This window comes from Schistocerca gregaria, chromosome 7 (genome assembly GCF_023897955.1).
Source record: "Schistocerca gregaria isolate iqSchGreg1 chromosome 7, iqSchGreg1.2, whole genome shotgun sequence".
Classification (NCBI taxonomy): Eukaryota; Metazoa; Arthropoda; class Insecta; order Orthoptera; family Acrididae; genus Schistocerca; species Schistocerca gregaria.
Window position 1 is genome coordinate 223,321,693 of NC_064926.1, and position 24,125 is coordinate 223,345,817.

The window sequence follows — 24,125 nt, forward strand, 5'->3', positions numbered from 1 at the left end:
GTATTTCTAGATTTCCGGAAAGCTTTTGACACCGTTCCTCACAAGCGACTTCTAATCAAGCTGCGGAGCTATGGGGTATCGTCTCAGTTGTGCGACTGGATTCGTGATTTCCTGTCAGGAAGGTCGCAGTTCGTAGTAATAGACGGCAAATCATCGAGTAAAACTGAAGTGATATCAGGTGTTCCCCAGGGAAGCGTCTTGGGACCTCTACTGTTCCTGATCTATATAAATGACCTGGGTGACAATCTGAGCAGTTCTCTTAGACTGTTCGCAGATGATGCTGTAATTTACCGTCTAGTAAGGTCATCCGAAGACCAGTATCAGCTGCAAAGCGATTTAGAAAAGATTGCTGTATGGTGTGTCAGGTGGCAGTTGACGCTAAATAACGAAAAGTGTGAGATGATCCAAATGAGTTCCAAAAGAACTCCGTTGGAATACGATTACTCGATAAACAGTACAATTCTCAAGGCTGTCAATTCAACTAAGTACCTGGGTGTTAAAATTACGAACAACTTCAGTTGGAAGGACCACATAGATAATATTGTCGGGAAGGCGAGCCAAAGGTTGCGTTTCATTGGCAGGACACTTAGAAGATGCAACAAGTCCACTAAAGAGACAGCTTACACTACACTCGTACGTCCTCTGTTAGAATATTGCTGCGCGGTGTGGGATCCTTACCAGGTGGGATTGACGGAGGACATCGAGAGGGTGCAAAGAAGGGCAGCTCGTTTTGTATTATCGCGTTATAGAGGAGAGTGTGTGGCAGATATGATACACGAGTTGGGATGGAAGTCATTACAGCATAGACGTTTTTCGTCGCGGCGAGAGCTTTTTACGAAATTTCAGTCACCAACTTTCTCTTCCGAATGCGAAAATATTTTGTTGAGCCCAACCTACATAGGTAGGAATGATCATCAAAATAAAATAAGAGAAATCAGAGCTCGAACAGAAAGGTTTAGGTGTTCGTTTTTCCCGCTCGCTGTTCGGGAGTGGAATAGTAGAGAGATAGTATGATTGTGGTTCGATGAACCCTCTGCCAAGCACTTAAATGTGAATTGCAGAGTAGTCATGTAGATGTAGAAGTATGGTGGGTCTGACACACCGGTGTCAATGTGTTCTTTTTTCCATTTCCAGGAGTGTAGTTAAATATTTCCAAATAATTGAGCAGTTGTATTAACAGTAAGTCCTATTGGCAGCGTTTTGGTACCAGTGCTGCCAATTTGGCTACCAAGGTCACGAAAGGTGCAGCGTCTCTCCCCTGCAGATTGGGATACATGTCGAAATAAAATCTGGTATATATGCCTCACATTTTTCGTTACGGATACTCGCAGCATAAATCGAATATCAGCTTCAAATAGGTGAAAAAATTTCTGTTTTGTTTATATCTTTGTTCAAACGACTTAGCAAGAATAAAAAAATATGTCCCTACATATGTGGAAGGAGTGTGGAGAATTATACCGGAAAAAAGTTGTGAGACTTTTAAGTTTCAGTTACAGGGGGACTGCACGATTTTCTATACGTTCTGTATCGAGCGTGACAGACGAAATAATAAGAAAACCAGATGAAATAAGTTCGTAAATCTTAACTTTGTTTTTTTATTTGATATTTCACTAGGATAATTGGGTGTATTAACTAAAGATAAATTGATTATATGTCTTAGTTTTAATTTTTTCAACTGTCAGTAAACTAGTTATACAAACCAGTGAACTACGTAGATACATAAATAAGATATCATTAAAAGCTATTGTTAAAATTTCATCGCTTTTTTTCCTTCACCCCACAACATATTTATAACCATAAATATGCTTATAGATATATTGTGGAGCGGATATATATATATATATATATATATATATATATATATATATATAGGTTTTGATTTGGAAACAGTTTTTAGCTTGTCGCATATCAATGTAAAATTATTTTTATTGTCACACAGTATGTTTAAATGTCGAATTGAGAAAAATCCAAACAAATTTATGTCTTAGACAATTGGTGTGTTTAATTGAACAAATCGAAGTTTTACTGACTGTGTACTATGGGACTTTACATATGCGATTTTGAAAATGTTTGCCATCTCTCCCAGATTTCATTTTCGCCATTGACTGAACGTTTATAAAGAATCCACTATCGCAATGTCAACCTCGTGTTCATTTTCGGGAGGGTAATAGATACCGTACTTACAGCAGGTGTCATTGTTCTCTCTCACGGACAACTGCTGCAAGTAGCAAATGCTTCCCACTCTTGTGCCAATCACCTTGCAAAATCTGTTTGACTTTTACTCTGAAGGCTAAAACACTAAAGTTTTATATTGGGCTAAAAGTGGCAAGCATGAGTGATGCTTCTCATGTACCATAGACCGTGTGTTAAATGTCTTCCGTTTACTGGTGACCATATTGCGGTGAGTGTCAGTTATTGCGGTGTTAACCATTCCTTGAAAAGATTGTAGTGTGTTATCTGGACTAAGGATGAAGTTCAAAAGGCCAGGGGATTTGTTCTTAAGTGTGGAATTTGGTACAATATGAGATAGAAGAGGAAGAATTCGCGTAGATGCTGAATAATGGCAAGATTTTAACAGCTTGGCGACGGGTTTCACAGTGAGCGTGCAGCAAAAGAAAGCAGTGTTGGAGCAAGCGCACTCTTCTACAACTGTGAAAAGGGCCAGCTGACGGATTGCAGATAAGGGAGGAGTGAATGTTGAAGAGTCGAAGGGTTGAGGTAAAAAGTAGGTAAGGTCTCCAAAACCCGTAGGTGTTCAAAAGAAACGCAGTAATGACGAAGTCATAGGAATCAAGTTTTTGGAGAAACAAACAGTTTGTCTTCGTAGATTCGCTCACTTACGTAATTGTAAAGATTTACTTCTTTCGCATATAATCTTTTTCACTCGTGAAATGTGAATGTCACGTTTTATGTAAGCGAACCGGATAAAATATTAATTACCCACTTAAAACAACGCCTCGAAGTGCTGTAGAACTTGAACCAGGTGATCATATGACCATCAACGGCTGTGAAATGATGTGTCCGTACAAGTCTGTCATAGGGTATCAGCGGAATGAGATTATCGTCATGGGGACGTGACAAAGTGGCTGAAAAGAGCTACCGTGTTTGGACATCCGATGACCATACTGTGAATGACTTTCCTCGATTTGTTGGTGTACCAGAAAGTGCCGTCTACAAGAATGGGGTACCACTCGCAGCCATGTAAGTTGGTGTAAGAAGAGTGGTCGTAATAAATATCCAAACCGACAGGGACCAGAGACGAGTGTTACGCCTTTATCAATGACAATCGGTTTGAAACCCGACAGATACTGATGCTGTAAGTGAATGCAGGGCCAACCACTCGTTTCCGAGTGAACACTGCAAAGGGAACTACATGCAATTGACATTTGGCGTCAGAAAGCTCGAGAACCTCCATGAACCATGGACCTTGACGAGGCGGGGTGACTTGGGTGTCTCAGAGATACCAATAAAGTAAGTGTGACCACAAAGGAGTGGTACCTATGGAGAGACCAGGCTAATCCGTGGTTGCCGAATAGGGGCAGCAGTCTTTTTGCGTTGCTGCAGAGGCAACAGTCTGGATGACTGACTGATCGGGTCTTCTAAACATCAGCCAACATGGCCTTGCTGTGCTGGTAATGCGAACGACAGAAAGCAAGGGGAAATCACAGCAGTTATTTTATTCCCGAGGGCATACAGCTTTACTGTACGAGTAATTGACGATGACATTCTCTTGTTTAAAATATTTCGAGGTAAAATAGTCACCCATTCGGATAGCCAGACGACATGCCATCGGAAAAAATAAAACTGGCATTCTACCGGCCTATTAGACGGTAGCTTAGAGAAATTAGAAAGGGAGATTGGTAGGTTGAAGGTAGATGTAGTGGGAGTTAATGAACTGAGGTGGTAGGAAGAACAGTACATTCAATCAGGGCCAGGTTTATTAACACAAAATCATATAGGGATAATGGAGGAGTAGGCCTAGCAATAATGAGAAAATAGGCGTCCGGGTAAGCTACAATGACCGGCATTACAATAACCAGTAGCCAACAACCACCAAAATAATAATAATTTACATGTCAAGAGATGAAAAGGTATGACAAAAGAAATCTTTCAAATAGTTTAGGGAGACGAAAATTTGCCATCGTAGAAAAAGAAAGAGAAGGAAAAATAGGAAAGAAACGACAGAGAAAGTTGTCTCGTAGTATCTTGCACAGAGAATAATCTGACCATGGCTAACACTTATTTTAAGGTTGTGTAGGTGTAAAATACCTGGCGACACTGCATGGTTTCAGACTGAGTGTATAATGGTAAGACTGAGATATGCAAACCAGATTTTCAACTACAAGACAATTCCAGGAATAGATGTAGACTCTGATCACAATTTGTTAGTTATTAACAAACTGGAGAAATTACAGAAAGGTAGCAAATGAAGGAGAAGAGAGCTGGATAAATTGAAGGAATCAGACGTTGTTGAGACTTACAGATGGAGCATCAGACAACAATGGATTGAAACTGGGTGAGGGAAGGGGGATCGGAAATATTACAAATAGGTAGCTTTGAGAGATGAAACAGGGTATGGGGAAGACAGCAGACGATCACATAGGTATAAAGGCAAGGCCTTGCGGAAATTTCTGGATAACACAGGAGATGTTGAATTTAACGACGGAAGGAGAAAATATAAAAACCGCAGCAAATTAAGCAGGCGTAAGGGAATACAGACATTTAAACCATGAGACTGGCAGAAAATGAAGGAAGGTACCTGATTTGGACTGACTGCTCCGATCGATGATGCACTTCTCGACAGAGACAGAATACGACTACACTCGAGGGAGTCGGGCTGCCATTATTTGGAAAGTATCAAGTATGAAATGAGGCTCAGAACAGATTCTCTGAACATCTGCCGTAAATTTGCTCCTAGACGTCTCTAAATAACGTGAGATATGCACAACTGTTGTTGTCCATTCTCAGTATGTTATGGTCGTCTGAGCAGAGTAGCACATAAACGATGGATTATAAAGGAAATGTTCCTTGACAAAAAATTATCCTTTGTATGTGACTTACCACCTCTCGGCGTTTATCGGTGACAATGTGAAACACTCTAGCATGAGTTTGCAGCAAATATTTATGCTTTTGATTGTCATTATTCGATGGTTGCTTGATTTAAGTAAAAATAATGTTATCTTGCTTACGTACATCAACAAAGTATCCGAACTCCTCAAATGGAATTGGTAATGACAGCTCATTTGTAAAATTGAGTAGAAGATCGAAGTATCCGTCGAACATTAATTCCCTCACAGATTTAGTCACAAACATTGTTTCGTTAGTGATATCCAAAAGTGACGAAACAACCAGCTTTTTCCCAGTACTCATGTGACGAGACATGTAGTTAAGAACCTGTAAAAGACAACAATTGTTTTAAAAACACAGAAGATTTCGTAAACACATTTTCTGAGTAACAGCAATAAATATCTCATTCTTTATGCTTTATGTGTTTATGTTCTTTGCACTTAAAGTAGCATTATCCCTTCTAATTAATCATTAAACTGTAAGTTATCTTCATATTTTATTTTCCAATTTAGCTGCTTGGTGCTGAGTGTAACAAAATAAACATGCATTAAAAATAATACTAATTACAAAATATTTTTTTCAGTCGGTCTTTAAATGGGAATCGTGGAAAATGCCATTTAATAGTACAATATTTTTTACTTTGGATGTCAGACAGAGTATAACTGTCAATATGTAGTGCCACATTATTCACGCAGTATTCTTCCTTGTATGTTTCTTCCAAACTGTACATTTTCTTTCCATTTTCGTTACTGTACATTCAATCATATGCAGTCATACACACAATGCTGATGGTTTCATTTGTGACGGTCGAAAGACAAGAGGCCTTCGGAACTGAACCATTTTCAAGACGACAGATTGAGCACCGTTGCTCAACCCCTGAAATCGCTAATCATGTATGGCCTCCTCTTTAGGATCGATAAACAAGGTCTTAATATAAAAAGCTTAGTCAGGATAAAACAAGAGGATAAAACAAGAGGATTATCAATGTGGGCATATAAAGAGAACGGTGTTTCACGTGGCACCAACCGTTATGAAAATAAGTGAGACGCAAAAGAGTGCCAAATAACAACTAAGGTAGGCGAGTAACGAAACTATGTCACATGTGGAGGATAACAACATTAAAATTCTGGTACAGTGGTATCTATGTGACAACATAGTCTTTAAAATAAAATAGCAGAAAGTAATGTTACATGATGGGACTATCAATGATAAAAGAAATTCTCGGTTAATAAAGAAGGAATGCTTGCGACACTTAGAACAAGTGCAAAGCATTTAGTGCTTGAGAAATCCATAGTTATTTAGAATAAAATTGTGTTTAAATAGTAATTCGTTCATTTAGCGCAAACTCGGAGTTCTGGTTCAGATTGTGAAAAATTACGATTTATTCAAGGATATCAAGGATGCGCCCTTTTAGATGGTGACGGAGATGCTGAGGTTTTTGTTGATGTCAGGGAATGAGCGTTTACAGGCCTTAAGATGGCTGCTTAAAGTAGACTTTGAATTAATTAGATCCCGGTGTTCTCCAAATCTGATAGCAAACGTCCGTTTTATTTGCCCTATGTATTGGCAGTGACAGCCCCCACACTTGATTTTATACATTACTGGCAATTAAAATTGCTACTCTACGAAAATGACGTGCTACAGACGGGAAATTTAACCGACAGGAAGGAGATGCTATGGTATGCAAACGATTATATTTTAAAAGCATTCACGCAAGGTTGGTGCCGTTGGCGACACCTACAACGCGCTGACGTAAGGTAAGTTTCCAACCGATTTCTCATACACAAATAACAGTTGACTGGCGTTGCCTGGTGAAGCGTTGTTTTGATGCCTTGTGTAAGGAGGAGAAATCAGTACCATCACGTTTCCGACTTTGATAAAGGTCGGATTGTAGCCTATCGCGATTGCGGTTTATTGTATCGCGACATTGCTGCTCGCGGTGGTCGAGATCCAATGACTGTTAGTAGAATATGGTATCGGTGGGTTCAGGAGGATAATACGGAACGCCGTGCTGGATCCCAACGGCCTCCTATCACAAGCAGTCGAGATGACAGGCATCTTATCCACATGGCTGGAACGGATCGTGCACCCAAGTCTCGATCCCTGAGTCAACAGATGGGGACGTTTACAAGACAACAACCATCTGCATGAACAGTTCGACGACGTTTGCAGCAGCATGGACTATCAGCTCGGAGACCATGGCTGCGATTACACTTGACGCTGCATTACAGACAGGAGCGCCTGCGATGGTGTATTCAACGACGAACCTGGGTCTACGAATGGCAAAACGTCAGTTTCTCGGATGAATCCAGGTTCTGTTTACAGCATCGTGATGCTCGCATCCGTGTTTGGCGACATCGCGATGAACGCACGTTGGAAGCGTGTATTCGTCATCGCCATACTGGCGTATCATCTGGCGTGATGGTATGGAGTGCCATTGGTTACACGTCTCGGTCACCTTTTGTATGCATTGACGGCACTTTGAACAGTGGACGTTACATTTCAGATGTGTTACGACCCGTGGCTCTACCCTTCATTCGATCCCTGCGAAACCCTGCATTTCAGCAGGATAATGCACGACCGCATGTTGCAGGTCCTGTACGGGCCTTCCTGGATACAGAAAATGTTCGACTGCTGCCCTGGCCAGCCCATTCTCCAGATCTCTTACCAATTGAAAATGTCTGGTCAATGGTGGCTGGGCAACTGGCTCGTCACAAAACGCCAGTCACTACTCTCGATGAACTGTGGTATCGTGTTGAAGCTGCATGGGCAGCTGTACCTGTACACGCCATCCAAGCTCTGACTCAATGCCTAGGCGTATCAAGGCCGTTATTACGGCCAGAGGTGTTTGTTCTGGGTACTGATTTCTCAGGATCTATGCACCCAAACTGCGTGAAAATGTAATCACATTTGAGTTCTGGTATAATATATTTGTCCAATGAATACCCGTTTATCATCTGCATTTCTTCTTGGTGTAGCAATTTTAATGGCCAGTAGTGTATTTGTTAGGCGAGTTCCAGTTCCGGAATTTGCCTAACAGTCAAGGGAAACCGAAAATCATGGTCGGAATCTGGGATGGCAACAATTTTGATTTAATTCTTAGTCAATGTGTGCCAGACAAATTATAATAAAGTCTAGGGTATTTTAAAAAGTATTTTCTTTGCGTATACAGAGTAATCACAACGACTTTTACAGTATACCTATGTTCCTGTAGTAGATACATTCAGTTGGTTGAAGAGTTTCCTGAAATATGGGTGTCCACACACAGTGCTAATTACTGTCTCTTCCTCAATGAATATTTATGCCTAAGTGGGGAGTTGCCGCTGAAAATTGTCATAAAGAAATTGGAGTCAAACGTACAAAGAACTTGAAATCATAAGCCAACTATCAGTTACACCTTGCATCCCCTCTAGCCTGAATGCATGCACAAATTCGGTTGGAAATGGTTTTTATGGAGCCATTGTATCTTCTCCTAAGGCAAGCTGGCCCACAACTGTTGTAAATGGTCTTAGATACCGTGGTTACTGACGCTGGGTAGAAATTTGTTGCATTCTCCTTTGCACACGCAGGTGGACACAGAGAAAAGTCAATTGATTAACAGACACACACGCACATACACACAATCAATAAACTCAACTCTCTATTTAGTAATGATCTTATCTTTTGTAGCTGTCCTATCTGCTATCCTCTGACTGAAGAAGCGTGGGATTATCTGTATATACATTGAAGCGCCTAAGAAACTGCTACAGGCATGCGTGTTCAAATACAGAGATATGTTAACATACAGAATATGGCGCTGCGTCGGCAACGGCTATATAGGACAACAAGTGTCTGGCGCAGTCTTTAGATCGGTTACTGCAGGTACAATGGCAGGTTATCAAGATTTAAGTGAGTTTGAACGTGGTGTTATATTCGGCGCACGAGCGATGGGACACAGTATCTCCAAGGTAGTGCTGAAGTTGGGATTTTCGCGTACGACCACTTCGCGAGTCTACCGTGTACTTCAGGAATCTGGTAAAACATCAAATCTCTCTGCAGAAAATTATGATACTTCTTAGTTTTGGAACCCAACGAACACAGAACTTGTACGCTAATTATTGTTTGGTCACGATCTCACGTAAAATGGTCATAGGAATCTGCGATTAATGACGAGACACTGCAAAACATCGGTTTTCGCGAATTATTACGTCAATTTTCTATATGATATCGTTGCTGACTAGAAATGTAAGCCAAGTTCTGTCATCATGATTAACATTCGTCCCTTTACCCTGTGAGGTGTCCCTCGTTTTGAGGGGTATTTATTTTTACAAATTTTTTATTTATTGAAACTCGGAAGGCAGCCGAAGTCAGTTCACTGTATTAAATAGGTCTGAAAAATAAGCCGGTTCCCACGGAGGCAGTGATAACGAGGTGCGATGGCGAATCACGAGAGTGGAGAGGGGGAACGCGAGCCTTGGGAAAGGATCTTACTTGACAATAAAGATGTAGGGGAACCACTGCTGTTTTACTTTATTAAATATTAATGATCAAAGTCCTCTTTTGGCATAACTGGTGCTAAGAGCAGGCTTTGACTCATTCGGACTTCACCACAATACTAACGCTGTGCGGTAAACTAGCGAATTCAGTAAACAAATGATTATTGTTAAGTTACCGAAGGTGTGCAAAGGATGAATAACTGTTACGGTGTAAGCAAGAGATTTCGGTTGTGCAACAAGCTCGCCAGTCGGCGATAGGGTGTACTCTGAGCCTGTTCACATGTGAGAGTTAGTGATAGAATGCAAGCAGATACTGTTCATGTATAATATTCGGATTTACCATGCTCAGGGAACTTATTAACGTTGTGAAAGGAATAATTTCATTACACTAAACTGATACTATTTGACTGTGGTGGCAAATAAATGCAATTTAATGGCACCCTGGGGCTTATTTAATACACTCCTGGAAATTGAAATAAGAACACCGTGAATTCATTGTACCAGGAAGGGGAAACTTTATTGACACATTCCTGGGGTCAGATACATCACATGATCACACTGACAGAACCACAGGCACATAGACACAGGCAACAGAGCATGCACAATGTCGGCACTAGTACAGTGTATATCCACCTTTCGCAGCAATGCAGGCTGCTATTCTCCCATGGAGACGATCGTAGAGATGCTGGATGTAGTCCTGTGGAACGGCTTGCCATACCATTTCCATCTGGCGCCTCAGTTGCACCAGCGTTCATGCTGGACGTGCAGACCGCGTGAGAAGACGCTTCATCAAGTCCCAAACATGCTCAATGGGGGACAGATCCGGAGATCTTGCTGGCCAGGGTAGTTGACTTACACCTTCTAGAGCACGTTGGGTGGCACGGGATACATGCGGACGTGCATTGTCCTGTTGGAACAGCAAGTTCCCTTGCCGGTCTAGGAATAGAACGATGGGTTCGATGACGGTTTGGATGTACCGTGCACTATTCAGTGTCCCCTCGACGATCACCAGAGGTGTACGGCCAGTGTAGGAGATTGCTCCCCACACCATGATGCCGGGTGTTGGCCCTGTGTGCCTCGGTCGTATGCAGTCCTGATTGTGGCGCTCACCTGCACGGCGCCAAACACGCATACGACCATCATTGGCACCAAGGCAGAAGCGACTCTCATCACTGAAAACGACACGTCTCCATTCGTCCCTCCATTCACGCCTGTCGCGACACCACTGGAGGCGGGCTGCACGATGTTGGGGCGTGAGCGGAAGACGGCCTAACGGTGTGCGGGACCGTAGCCCAGCTTCATGGAGACGGTTGCGAATGGTCCTCGCCGATACCCCAGGAGCAACAGTGTCCCTAATTTGCTGGGAAGTGGCGGTGCGGTCCCCTACGGCACTGCGTAGGATCCTACGGTCTTGGCGTGCATCCGTGCGTCGCTGCGGTCCGGTCCCAGGTCGACGGGCACGTGCACCTTCCGCCGAGCACTGGCGACAACATCGATGTACTGTGGAGACCTCACGCCCCACGTGTTGAGCAATTCGGCGGTACGTCCACCCGGCCTCCCGCATGCCCACTACACCCCCTCGCTCAAAGTCCGTCAACTGCACATACGGTTCACGTCCACGCTGTCGCGGCATGCTACCAGTGTTAAAGGCTGCGATGGAGCTCCGTATGCCACAGCAAACTGGCTGACACTGACGGCGGCGGTGCACAAATGCTGCGCAGCTAGCGCCGTTCGACGGCCAACACCGCGGTTCCTGGTGTGTCCGCTGTGCCGTGCGTGTGATCATTGCTTGTACAGCCCTCTCGCAGTGTCCGGAGGAAGTATGGTGGGTCTGATACACCGGTGTCAATGTGTTCTTTTTTCCATTTCCAGGAGTGTAGAAACTGGTTACCCGCACCACTAATCAGAATTACACGTCGTCTGCTTACGTCTTCTGAAGAATCCAATGTGCTACCAGATCAGCTTTTGGGGACATCACCTGCAAGAGTTTGGTGTAGTAGAGGTAGGAGGAAAATCTACGCGCAGGTTCTCTAAGGTAATCGAAGAAAGCACCATCTGAACCAGCACAGCCTCCGGTGGGAAGACTTGTCCAGTATACTGTACGTCACCTACGCCGCTTTCTACGGAATTGCGATTGAACCGAGGAACTTCTGTGGAAGTTCAAATATGCTAGAGGAGTCTGTAACTTTAAACAAATGACGCTATTGATACCCAATATGTTCACTCATCACATGCGATCCGCATGCAGAACAAATTTCGCGGTGATTGTCAAAAGTTTTGAGATTTTTTGCCTCTAAAAACCGAACTACACAACTAATTTCACATCTGATACGATATTTCAGTTGAAACATGGTTCTGACCGGCACCTGTAGAGAAATAAGAAGCAATGTAGCTGGCCTAAGCACGACAGTCAATTTCGTGAACCAATGTGGCGACTGGCAAATATTTAATGCAGTTCGACTGGTCTGCTTTAATGTTGTTCCTTACCAGAGGACGTGTTTACATATTCAGCACCACAATGCAGACTTTTTTCTTTCAACTATTGAACATGGTGACACTTTTTAACGTTTGGGGCGGCAATATAGGGATCGTTAGTGGGACCTGTGGTCGGCCCGAGAGGAAAGGTAACGAAAGCCATGAAACTTTGTAAGGGCACTGAGCTTATTTTGTTAACACAGACACTGTTTCAGTTTGAGGAATGCAACTTCCCGGAGTAACGCCTCCATCTCTTCCACTAAAAATGTAGAATACTGGTTTCATGAGCGTGAAAAAGAAGTAACACGTTCTACCTCGTCTCCAGAATTACTATATTTGAAAACAATCGAGATATAGTGGTACTCTGACTGTTTTGGATCGTAGCAGTGGTACTACGACATACGGATATTTCACAAATCTTTACCAGCTACTCGTTCCGCGCCTGACAGACTGTTCAACGCCGTCATTCGGGTGTGGTACGATAAATAGTGTCTGCAATATCCAAATGTTGATGAATAGTGGCTAATTAGAAAATTAATTAAGTAAGGAAATGAATAAAACTGAAAACGTCCAAATGAAAAAGACATAAAAACATCGCGGGTAGTACAAATACAAAGGAAACATGCTCTTCTAACAATGAAATGAAATTCGTGTCGGGGGCGACACCTGCTCACGACCCGACGTTCGATAGTGCAAGAGAGCCATCTATCGACCCGTTCTCCAGACGTTGGTGGAAGACTGGTTCGTCTTCTCGAAACTTAACTAAGGGTCCGTAAGAGTGATCGATGTCTATCGCGGCTTCTTCGTGTATCTCATCTCTCACCCGTCACACCCCATCTGACCGGCTCGCAGGTAATTAGCGAAGTCTTGCCCGTATTTCTTATGCTGTTGTAGCTTCGTGTGTCCATCCAGGAGAAAACACCAAAAATTCATTTTGTCCTTTTCCGATTCGCTATAGACGTAGCCCACAACCATTCCCCGTACCCATGTCACTGCTTTGGTTTTTTGAGCCGGAAAATAAGATTCTTGGGGGGAAAAAGTGAGTCTGATGAAATTGTGTGAGGGGCGGAGCGTAACAGGAACGCCAATATCTGTCGTGCCAAGTGCCACACCGGAGCCGTCCCGCTACATGCTAAACGATGTTCATCAGTGTCGACTGTTGCGCAGCCTAAACATAGTGAAGTGTCTGCCAAATGAATCGCGTGCCGCCGTTGGTTCGTTGCGAACCTCCTATTTACTACCACATACCATGTTGAGCGTATCGACGTTTGGGGCTAAAAGTTCCGTATAACGTGCCATATCTATCGCCAGTTCTCGTCTGGGTACTTCTTTTCCAGGGGCACAGGTGCAGTAAGAGTTGGTATACATCTCGCTGCCACAGCTGACATAGCGAAACTAAAAATAAATAAATAAATAAATAAATAAATAAATAAATAAAGACATCTGCGGTGAAAAACGGCCCACATTGACGGGCGGCAGCACTGAGGTGGGCGTTAGTACATCGGCCAACGCACCCGAGCTATTGCGAAATTGACCGCGCCACTGTCGGAAAATAGTACTGACGAATAACGCCCGTGCCTTTTCATATACGTTCACCAGACCAAGTCCACCCTCTCCAGGTGGTAGCGTAGGCGTTGTGTATTGGATCTTAAACAGGTGTCCCACACCCCCGTAAGTTCCGAAAGTTGCTTGTATCCGTGATGCCATTGTGCGCGTTAAAGGCAGGACATGCGCTACGTGAGTGAGTCTCGGTGCTAGGTACACTTTAACATAGGTCACCCTCTGAATCATACCCAACGCTCTTAATTTCTATAACAGCACGATTGTCCGCATCAGCTTCAATATGCTTCGGTAGTTATCCGCTGCTGTCCGCTGCACATCCGTGTGGAACACCTAGACATTTTATTGTGTTAACTAACATGATCGGGCAATCCTCCCCCGGTTTTAATCCTCGACACACATTCATGCAGCGCGACTTCTGTTGATTAAGCACGCTTCCCGCCGCCATCCCGTACCGCTGTATCCATGCCAACGTCGTACGTACTTCGTCGCCTGTCCTTGCCATCAGCATCATCGTCAACATAAGCGCGGCAATGAAAGGTCAGTTGTGATAACGGCACTCCCTCCAGCCGTCTTCGGAGGCCATATAGACAGGGTTGCAAAGCCATTGCATACAAAAATATCGAAAGGGGGCAACCTTGACGAAAGGACCTTGAAATAACAATGTAGTCAGTGCCCCGCCCATTCACCAAGACCTTTGATCGCACGCCGTGTAACAGTCGCATGATCACTAGAATGAAGGCCTGTGGGATTCCCAATCTGCCCATCACCGCATGAAAAAAGGTATGATCCACTCTGTCGAACGCATGATAAAAGTCAATAGCGACGAGTGCCCCATGCACCCGGCATACCGCTGCTAATGCGATGATATCTCGGTAGTCACCGAGCGCCGTAAGTTTTCGTTACTCTTACCGCCGAGGCAAGTTTGATCTATGAGGAATCTATCAGAAATTGAGGACCGTAGGCGAGCCCCAAGAATGCTCGCGAAAATCTTATGGTCGCCGTTCAAGAGAGTGAGTGGTCTATAATCGCCTGGCCTTCTGCCGCCGCGTGATTTGGGTATTGGGATGATGATACCCTCCGTGAATTCGACAGGTATCTCGGTCTGCGGTAACAGGAGTTCGTTGTACATCTGAATCCAGGTTCCTCCCATGAGGTATGCAAAGGCGCAGTAAAATTCAATTGGGAAGCCGTCCTGCCCTGGGGACTTGTTCGGAGCCCCCCTGGCAATTGCGTCTGTGAGCTCCTCCTCCGTTATCGCTGTGATGAAAGCCTCTGTATCCAGAGGCTGTCCTTTATCTGGCATTTCGGAGATGACGTCATGTAGTGTCTCGTGGTTCACTTGTACAGGTCCGTATAACTGGCGCAAATAGTCAGTAAACACATGCGCAATATCACGCTGGTTCACAACTTGCTGGCCAGTTTCAGAGATTAGTTCCCTGATCAATGTCCTTCGTCGTCGTTGGCGTTCACGTACTACGTGGTGCATGGTGGGGCTTCGGCAGCAACTGTGTCCGCCAATCTCGCCCGTACCATTATCCCTTCCATTCTTAGTCTCGTCAGATGTAATAACTTGGCTTTTATCGTACGTATGGCCGTGTGCCTTTCCGGCGATGGTTGTATCGCTATCAGCTCCCTCAGGGCTGTAAAACAAAAATCCGCCGTCGTGCGGTTCCACTGCGATTTGTCTTGCCCGTATCGTATCGACGTTCTCCGTAGCGTTGGTTTTGCGCATTTGATCCACCATTGGAGAACCGAGGTGTGTGCTCGTTGGCGGCGAACGCACGTCTCCCACACCTCCTCTATCGACCGGCGACATGCAGTGTCACGTAAATGGGCACTATTCATTTTCCAGGGACACTTACTCCGCCATATCTTCTGACGTGTTAGTTTAAATCGTACAGACGTACGCCAGATGCTCCGTAAAAGCTGCTGGCCAGATTTCGGCATGCAGTATCGCCGTCCGTAGAGCTCGTGTCACATACATTCTATCAATTCTACTCGCCGAGTGTTCCGTTACATACGTATAACTCGTTCTGTCGCCATGCTGCAGTTCCCACGTATCCACAAGCGCTATTTCGGTAATCAAAGCACGCAGTTCCATGCATGGCACATAATGAGGTACTTGGTCCTTTTGGTCGAGGACACAAGTAAAGTCGCCGCCCACTACGTAGTTATCATAGCGTCCAGCGAACAACGGTGCTATCTCTTCGGTGTAAAAGGTCGCCATTTCTCTTCGTTTTGTGGAGCCAGATGGTGCGTATAAATTGATGAAACGAACGCCGTCGACAGTGATCGCTATTCCACGTGCCGAAGGGCACTTCCTCCGATCCTATTCCTTCCCTGGTGAGGATCGCCACACCGCATCCACTCTCATCGTGCACTGAATAATGTGCTTCGTAGCCATAGAACTTCGGCGGCGATGTGAAACGCACTTCTTATAGGAGTATAATATCCACGTCCGCAGAGTGTAACATATCTTTGAGCATTTGAATTTTAAGCGGTGTCCGAATGCCATTAACGTTTATCGTTGCAATGCGGTACGCCAGGCGTGTATTCAGCAGTTTGTAAGTAAGCTGTTTAGTTTTTTTTTATTGGTAACGCCGCCGCCACGTAGCGCGTTGTATGAAAATCACTGGCTGTGCCGTGTGCAGTCTGTGGCTGGTTTGCATTGTTATCTGCCATTGTAGTGTTGGGCAGCGGCAGCTAGATGCTAACAGCGCGTAGCGTTGCGCAGTTGGAGGTGAGACGCCAGCAGTGGTGGACGTGGGGAGAGAGATGGCGGAGTTTTGAAATTAGTAAGAATTGGTGTCATGAAGTGATATATATATTATGACTACTAAGGTAAATACATTGTTTGTTCTCTATTACAATCTTTCATTTGCTAACTATACCTATCAGTAGTTAGTGCTTTCCGTAGTTTGAATCTTTTATTTAGCTGGCAGTAGTGGCGCTCGCTGTATTGCAGTAGCTTGAGTAACGAAGATTTTTGTGAGGTAAGTGATTTGTGAAACGTATAGGTTAATGTTAGTCAGGGACATTCTTTCGTAGGGATTTTTGGAAGTCAGATTGCGTTGCGCTAAAAACTATTGTGTGTCAGTTTAAGCACAGACATGTATAAATTGTTCTAAGGGGACGTTTCATATGTCGACACATAGCCAAGGATACCTCACTGGAATCTTCAGATTTTTCCTGTAGTTTGTGTAATTAATGTAGATTTTGTTTATTGCTAGCGCGTAATTGTAGAGAGAATCTCCTTTGTAGTTGTAGTCTTTCATTGTTGTACAGTACAACATTTGTGGCATATTATTTTCAGTGCTACATTAATGTGTTCTCTTATTTTTGCTCTTCAAATTGTGCTTTTCTGTGTTGTCGTGTGAAATATTGTGACAATAATGGCGTGTGAAAAACGTAATACTAGGCTCCAAAGTAAACTGAGAAATGACAGTGAAGACGAAAGCAGTGTGTTAGCGCCACCGAGTAATGAATTAACTAATGTTCAAAGTAGCAATTTGGTAATTGTACATAGGGAAATGGAGCGGGCTGCAAACAATGGTGTAGACAGTGAAACAGTTAGTGAACAGGGAAGCATTATCGACCGATCGGTCGGCAACAGCTCGCGTCAGGAATCCGAAATGATAGGACACAATCTTGCAAATACTGTACATTCAGGTTTTGCGTCCTCGCCGTTTTCTCAAATAAGTCAAGACACATTTTCTGTTATCCAAAATGCGAATATTGCCGGTTCAAATGCATTGCCGAATAGCACTAAGGAACATGTTTCAGACACCAGTGCATTGTTATTACAATTAATGTAACAAATGGGACAAAAGGTTCAAAAGTGAGACACAATGGAACAAAATCAGAGACAAACACAGCAAAATCTTCAAAAGTTAGACACAATGGAACAAAATCAGAGACAAACACAGCAAAAGCTTCAAAAGTTAGACACAGTGGAACAAAATCTTCAAAAGTTAGACGCAATGGAACAAAAGCGTCAAAAGTTAGACTCAGTGGAACATACGCTTGAACAAACACGTGAAGATTTAACTACTGAATTACATAAAATCGAATCGAAATGTCAAAAAGTCTGTAATGATGTAAAAACACAAATTTGTGAGCATTTCCAACCTATTTTTTCGCGGCATGAAAATGCATTACAGAATCACGAAGCAGCCATAAAAGAACTACAAACTATTGTTCATGAAAATCATGAGACCTTGCAAGCTAAAATTGCTCAGTTGCATCTACCGATTCGGTTACGCAACTTGCAAAAACTCAAGCGAACTTAAAGGACACAGTAGATACTATGAAAATTGGTTCAGAAAGACACATGGAGGACATTAGTTCATTATCAGAGAAAGTAGTTGAACTTTCGGATCAGCTAAATAATTTATCTACGAAGGTAGATGATAATTTGAATGACACAAAACCGGTAGTCTTTAATGACACAGAAGAGTTCGAACAAATTAGAGGAAATTCAAACAAAATCAGAATCAAATTAATACGCAACACCAAAGGGAAATCCGGGAAGAACAAGATCAGCTGACAGGTAATACAAGAATTACGTATTTCAGAGGACACTCGCACTCCAATACGGGAAGAGGGACATAAAAATACGGAACTGCCACAAAATAATAACACAGGGCACTTTGGAGATTATGAAAGAAATTGGCAAAGTACACCGAATTTTGAGATGGAACCGCCGAAACGACGTAACACTGACCGACATGCGACCCGCCGACACGATGATTTTGACTATAAGCTGTTCATTACTACACGTAAATTCAAAACATTTAAGAATTGTGGCAACGAAATTCATCCATAAGCGTGGCTTCATCAATTCTCTCATTGTTTTCCTCCCAACTGGTCATTAGAGCACAGATTAGAATTTATGTGTGGCTACTTGGAGAATGAACCAGCTGTAAGAATGCGATGGGTCATTCACGATTGCCACAGTGAAGGAGAATTTTACCATGCCTTCCTCTCAGCATATTGGTCTCAAGCCACATAAGACCGAGTAAAACATGGCATCATAATGATGAAAAATTTCGAACAATCTGAATTTTCAAGTCTTGTGAAATATTTTGAAGACATGTTACATAAGAATCAGTATCTTTCAAACCCATACAGCCCTTCAGAACTCATCCGCATTTGCATAATGAAATTGCCAGAACATTTAAGGAATTGCAAAGACGACATTGAAGCTTTTCAGGGACTCTTACAAGAATTAGAAATTGACACAGACAATCGAGGAACGCGAAAACAGGAACACAACAATCACAGGTCACATCCGTCGCAATTCCGCGATGAAGAAATAATAACTGGACACGACAAGGCTATTCTCACAACACAAATCGTGACCAAAACAGACAACCGTTGACAGAGTAGTAATAATTGCAGGGAAAGATCACCTCTCAGCAGTAGTGACTATCACAGAGACAATCAGAGAAACAGACAATATGGGAACCAAAATAATTATTATCAAGGGAGACAGAATAACTTAAGACGCAACGGTCTAGCGCGCAGTTACGATTCAGAGAGAAATTCTCCACCACGTGACCGACAAGAAAGAAACTATGGAATCTACCGACATGACGACAGACGATATGATCGAAACGACAGACCTGAATTCCATCAGAACTGGCGAGCTTCAAACAGGGCAGGGCCTTCTCGTCAAGGTGAATTTGTAGAAGTTAGGTCTCCTAATTCCAATGACGGCGCGCGCCAACAAAGAGACAGACAATGACTCGCACCGCAGGCAGCCGCGTGCGCCGGCTGCCTCAGAGAAAAGTAACATAAGCTAACCTTGAGCAAAATTCCAATGATAATTGCGTTGAAACTGAAACTCTGCGTACTAGGAAGAGTAAAAGATTGCACCACATTTCACATGTAAAACCGTTTATTGAGAGATAATCTGTTTTATTAACTTAGTCTTTGCAATAAAATTTTTCACTTCACACTACTAGTACAATTTGTCACACTGAGAAACTGTTAACATGCAACAATGTTTTGAAGTTAAATATCCAGTCAAGAACCAAGAGAACTTATTTAAACAGAAATTACGAATGCATTGTTATAGTGAACAGACGTCACAGTGTTATTGTGTGTGTATATTCTTGCTCATTAGTTGCACGATTACGTAACGACTGTAAGGCTCACATACTTAGAACATTTACCAGTATTGCTAATGAGATTTTAATGCAACATTTTGGTTTACTTGAAAATACATTCTGGATTTAAAGTACTTTCTGTGAGATACCAGATGACACTGTGGTTAGTTTATGTGACAGCTACACGATTTTATCACGACGCTACTAATGAGTGACAATTTACAATGTTGCTTTTGCGGTGTTCCTGTTTTATATCTGCAAAGTTTTTCTGAATTCTTCTGGAAAGTATAATATGTTTTAGTAGTAACTTTTGTGGTATAGCTACAATGAGACAGACTTTTCCGTAGCACAACAATACATTACATTATAGTACTTTCTTGATCACGAGAAGGTACGTAATAACTAAGATATCTATACCCAAAGCATTTCACTTTTGTTTATCATGAGGTAAGTACATTGACTTCTGCAGAACTTAGCTTTCGGAGGACGATAACTACGACACTTCCACAGAATTATCTTACAGGAAGACGCACATTTAGCGCTACAGGACATTAATTTTGTACTTGAACCATTTATTTTTCAACATTTTTTAATTACATAGAAAGTTTTCCATGATACATTGCACTCCATTCCTGTAATCTGTAACACCTGAAGGTATAATTACATTAATCCTCAGGGGGGTACACGCTTACTTTGTGTACCATGTGTTTGGCAAGCACAAGGAGCCCTAGCTAATATGGTATTTACTTATACAACTTTACACATCGGTACCATATTTCTCTAAAACATAAATTACACAGCTATCTGCTCATTTAACTGAGAGAGACAAACATTTATTTTACTTCATCAGTGACAGATGTTTACGTAATTACACTGTTGGATAACGTCACACTTATGAAATTGTATTTGTCTGTACTTTGTGAACTGTTCATAGTGCCTTTCAGAGACACAGGTAAAAAAAAAGAGGCCATTATCCTCGCTATTGACATTCATTCCTTTGTAGAAAGCATCGCAAATACGACACGCCCAAACTTGAAAACATATGATTACAGTGTGGAGCTGTTAATATATGATATTTACTGAAATGAAATGATGAGAAACATTTCACGTCTGTTGTCTTGCTAGTTGGAGGATTGTTTACTGCATTATGAAATGCCTTATGGCTAGCGAATGACGTTTCAGCTTTTGCTTTGATCCCTTCAATTTAAGTTCCTTTCTCATTCATTATGGACTGAACACTAATTGTGGTACCACTAACAGCCTTTACATATGACCAGAATTTGCGTTCTTTGAAAGATCACTTGCCAGTATTCTGAATGACGTTTCACGCTTGCTTTGCCTATTTTGTTGAATATCTAGTTTCTAGCTGCCCTGCAGCATTGGATAAAGTAAAATTTTATAGATGTACTAATATAAATATTTTATGCCTACAGACCCAGTAAAGAATAACTTCGTGGTATACTTCCAAAAAAATGAGGGAGCACAAAAAGACATTGCCCTTCACAGGAACTGCATACATAATTTTCTTTTCGAGTACTTGGTAATTTATTTCATTGAATAAGTAGTGGTGCACCATTTTAGTTACATAGACATTAAGATGTGAATATACATTTCCCTTATCTGAGTTGTTGTCTTCAGTGTACTATTTTTTCTGCTTGTGGGTTTGTCATGTTTAGATATAAGTTATTACATTTATTGCTGCTTGCTTTCCTTACCTGCACCTTTTTTTCATTGCTGTTTGTATTAATTGTTTTGTGCTGCTGCATTGCCTCGTCCCTTAGTTAAGCATCTGAGCTCAGTAGATTTAAGTTAGCTTAAGAGGGGGTAGCCTATATAAGAGAATGAGTTGCGATGGATTTGAAGAAATGCACTGAGAGGTTATATGAGAAAAGTACAGAAAGCAGGTATAGATAGGACTTTTTGGAAATAATGAAGAACGAAGGGAGATCTCCGAGAAGTAAAGAAAGTTTTGTTTGCAAAATACTGCAGTAAAACAAACCCTGCCCTTTCCTTGTGTTATCCCACTATGTGTTTGCATACCCTTGTGTATTTATGTTCTTCCTGTCTTTATATGCTTATCTGATAAGACTTATGTTGCAGAATTTTTCTAATACTAAGCTACATTCACTATGATGAGGAATACTGTTATCCTCAAATACAATTTGCATTAATAACATGTTATTTACTTCGTAAAGATGTTTACACATTATTTATTCTGTTTTGTTCTAATGCTCATGTGTGAAGGTGATGTTTCAAAAGTTATTCTGATCTTGTATGTATGTACTTATGTCGTAATTTTTGTAACACTGATGTATTTGCTATTTCGATTCTTTTGTAAAGCCTGTACTACTACAAATGTTATCTGTATTGTTATGTTCTTTAATGATATATTTTGTACCTTTGTTATTGTATTCTTATGTTATAAAATTGTAATTGACACCAGTTCATAAAATTAAGTAACTTGTAAATTACATTTCACTGCACACGTTTCTGTTGGTCATAGTATATGGACAATATGTGAGAAGTAGGGACTGATAGTGTTTGCACATGTGTTAATAATTCAGTAAGGGACTGGATAACAGCATTGCTGGTTGTAAGGACATTTCAGAAACAATTTTTGTGAGTGCACAAGTGGTGATTATGGACTTGCTATATTACCCGCAAGACTCTTCAATGGTGATTGTGCGCCTGCACAGTCGCAACAGATGGCTGCTGGCTATCTCTACAAGGACTACAGTGGGTCTACACCTTTGATGACCCACCAATACCATTATTTCTACAAGGACTGCAGTGGATCTGCACCTCTGGTGGCCCACCAATACCGTAATCTCTACCAGGACTACAATGGGTCTACTCTGTGACGACCCACCTACCAATATTCTTTAAAACTTTGACTGACCCTGCTGTGGGTTTTCTCTGTTGTGGCCCATTACCTGTCTGCATGTCAAGAGTCAGCACTGTCTTTCCGTTGAAAGGACAACACTACTTCTTCAAGACTGCATGGAAATCCACTACTTCCATGTGCATTTTCTTTTACTACTCAGACTTTAAGAAAAACACTGCGATTTTACTTTGATGAATGATCAGGACTGTCTTTATGGACTGTGAGAAAATTTTCGCTTTTGACCAACATTGTATCGATAAGTGTGTGCATTTCATTACTTTGTTATTGTAATTATGAAAAATTTTATGAAATCATTATTGGCCACTGCCCAAAACAATTTGTAAAAATTTTTGTGGGGAGCATGGGGCTATGTAAGTAAGCTGTTCAGGTTTTTTTATTGGTAACGCCGCCGCCACGTAGCGCTCTGTATGAAAATCACTGGCTGCGCTGTGCGCAGTCTGTGGCTAGTTTGCATTGTTGTCTGCCATTGTAGTGTTGGGCAGCGGCAGCTGGATGCTAACAGTGCGTAGCGCTGCGCAGTTGGAGGTGAGCCGCCAGCAGTGGTGGACGTGGGGAGAGAGATGGCGGAGTTTTGAAATTTGTAAGAATTGGTGTCATGAAGTGATATATATATTGTGACTACTAAGGTAAATACATTGTTTGTTCTCTATTAAAATCTTTCATTTGCTACCTATACCTATCAGTAGTTAGTGCCTTCCGTAGTTTGAATCTTTTATTTAGCTGGCAGTAGTGGCGCTCGCTGTATTGCAGTAGCTTGAGTAACGAAAATTTTTGTGAGGTAAGTGATTTGTGAAACGTATAGGTTAATGTTAGTCAGGGACATTCTTTCGTAGGGATTTTTGGAAGTCAGATTGCGTTGCGCTAAAAACTATTGTGTGTCAGTTTAAGCATAGTCATGTATAAATTGTTCTAAGGGGACGTTTCGAGTTGTAGAGGGATGTCATCAAGCGATGGCGTTGAAAACCGGACTGCTGTCGTCTATCTGCACCCCCGGCGCTTCTCATCACACTAAGTTGTTCGATATTCCCTGGCCCCTCCCGGCGTCTGGCCAGCACTATCCTCAATTGTCGCGTTCGTATTTTCATTCTGTTCCTGTTGGTCCATTTCTTGCGCCCAGCCCCCAGCATATTTCTGGAACTGGCCGAAGGATGTTAGGCAACGTTGTCACCGCTCTGATGTCTAACAGTTGTCATCTCCACTTCTGCCTTCCGGTCATCAGAAGGCGAATTCAAGTTATCGTCGCTGTGCAATTCCTACACCGTCATCTCGGTATCTGTTGAATCCACTGGTCTCAGGTCGATACTGTCGTTGTCGTCCACTGTCCCCTCGGGACTACGGCTATCGTCAGCAGAAGTCAGTCGACGCTTCTTTCTTCTCTTCGGCGAACGCTGTTTCCGTTGGCTTACTTCCGCATCGGCTGTTTGGGTTGCGTGTCCTCCGTCTTGGGCCTGGCCTATCACGCGCTCTCGGTGGAAGCCCTGGCAGCCACCAGTGATGAGCCTGGGGCGGCCGTCAGCTGCATCTCTTGTG

The 24,125-nt window shown here is 42.6% G+C and overlaps 1 protein-coding gene across 4 annotated transcripts in view; it reads right to left on the bottom strand.

Moving 5' to 3' along the window:
• The window catches only part of LOC126281448 (protein croquemort-like), a 114,721-nt gene that overhangs the window by 63,934 nt on the left and 26,662 nt on the right, over positions 1-24,125 (bottom strand). For all 4 annotated transcript variants that reach the window (XM_049980421.1, XM_049980422.1, XM_049980420.1 and 1 more), the window contains exon 5: positions 5,194-5,394. In XM_049980421.1, coding sequence (XP_049836378.1) covers positions 5,194-5,394 — 201 coding nt within the window. The remainder of the gene's footprint in view (positions 1-5,193; positions 5,395-24,125) is intronic.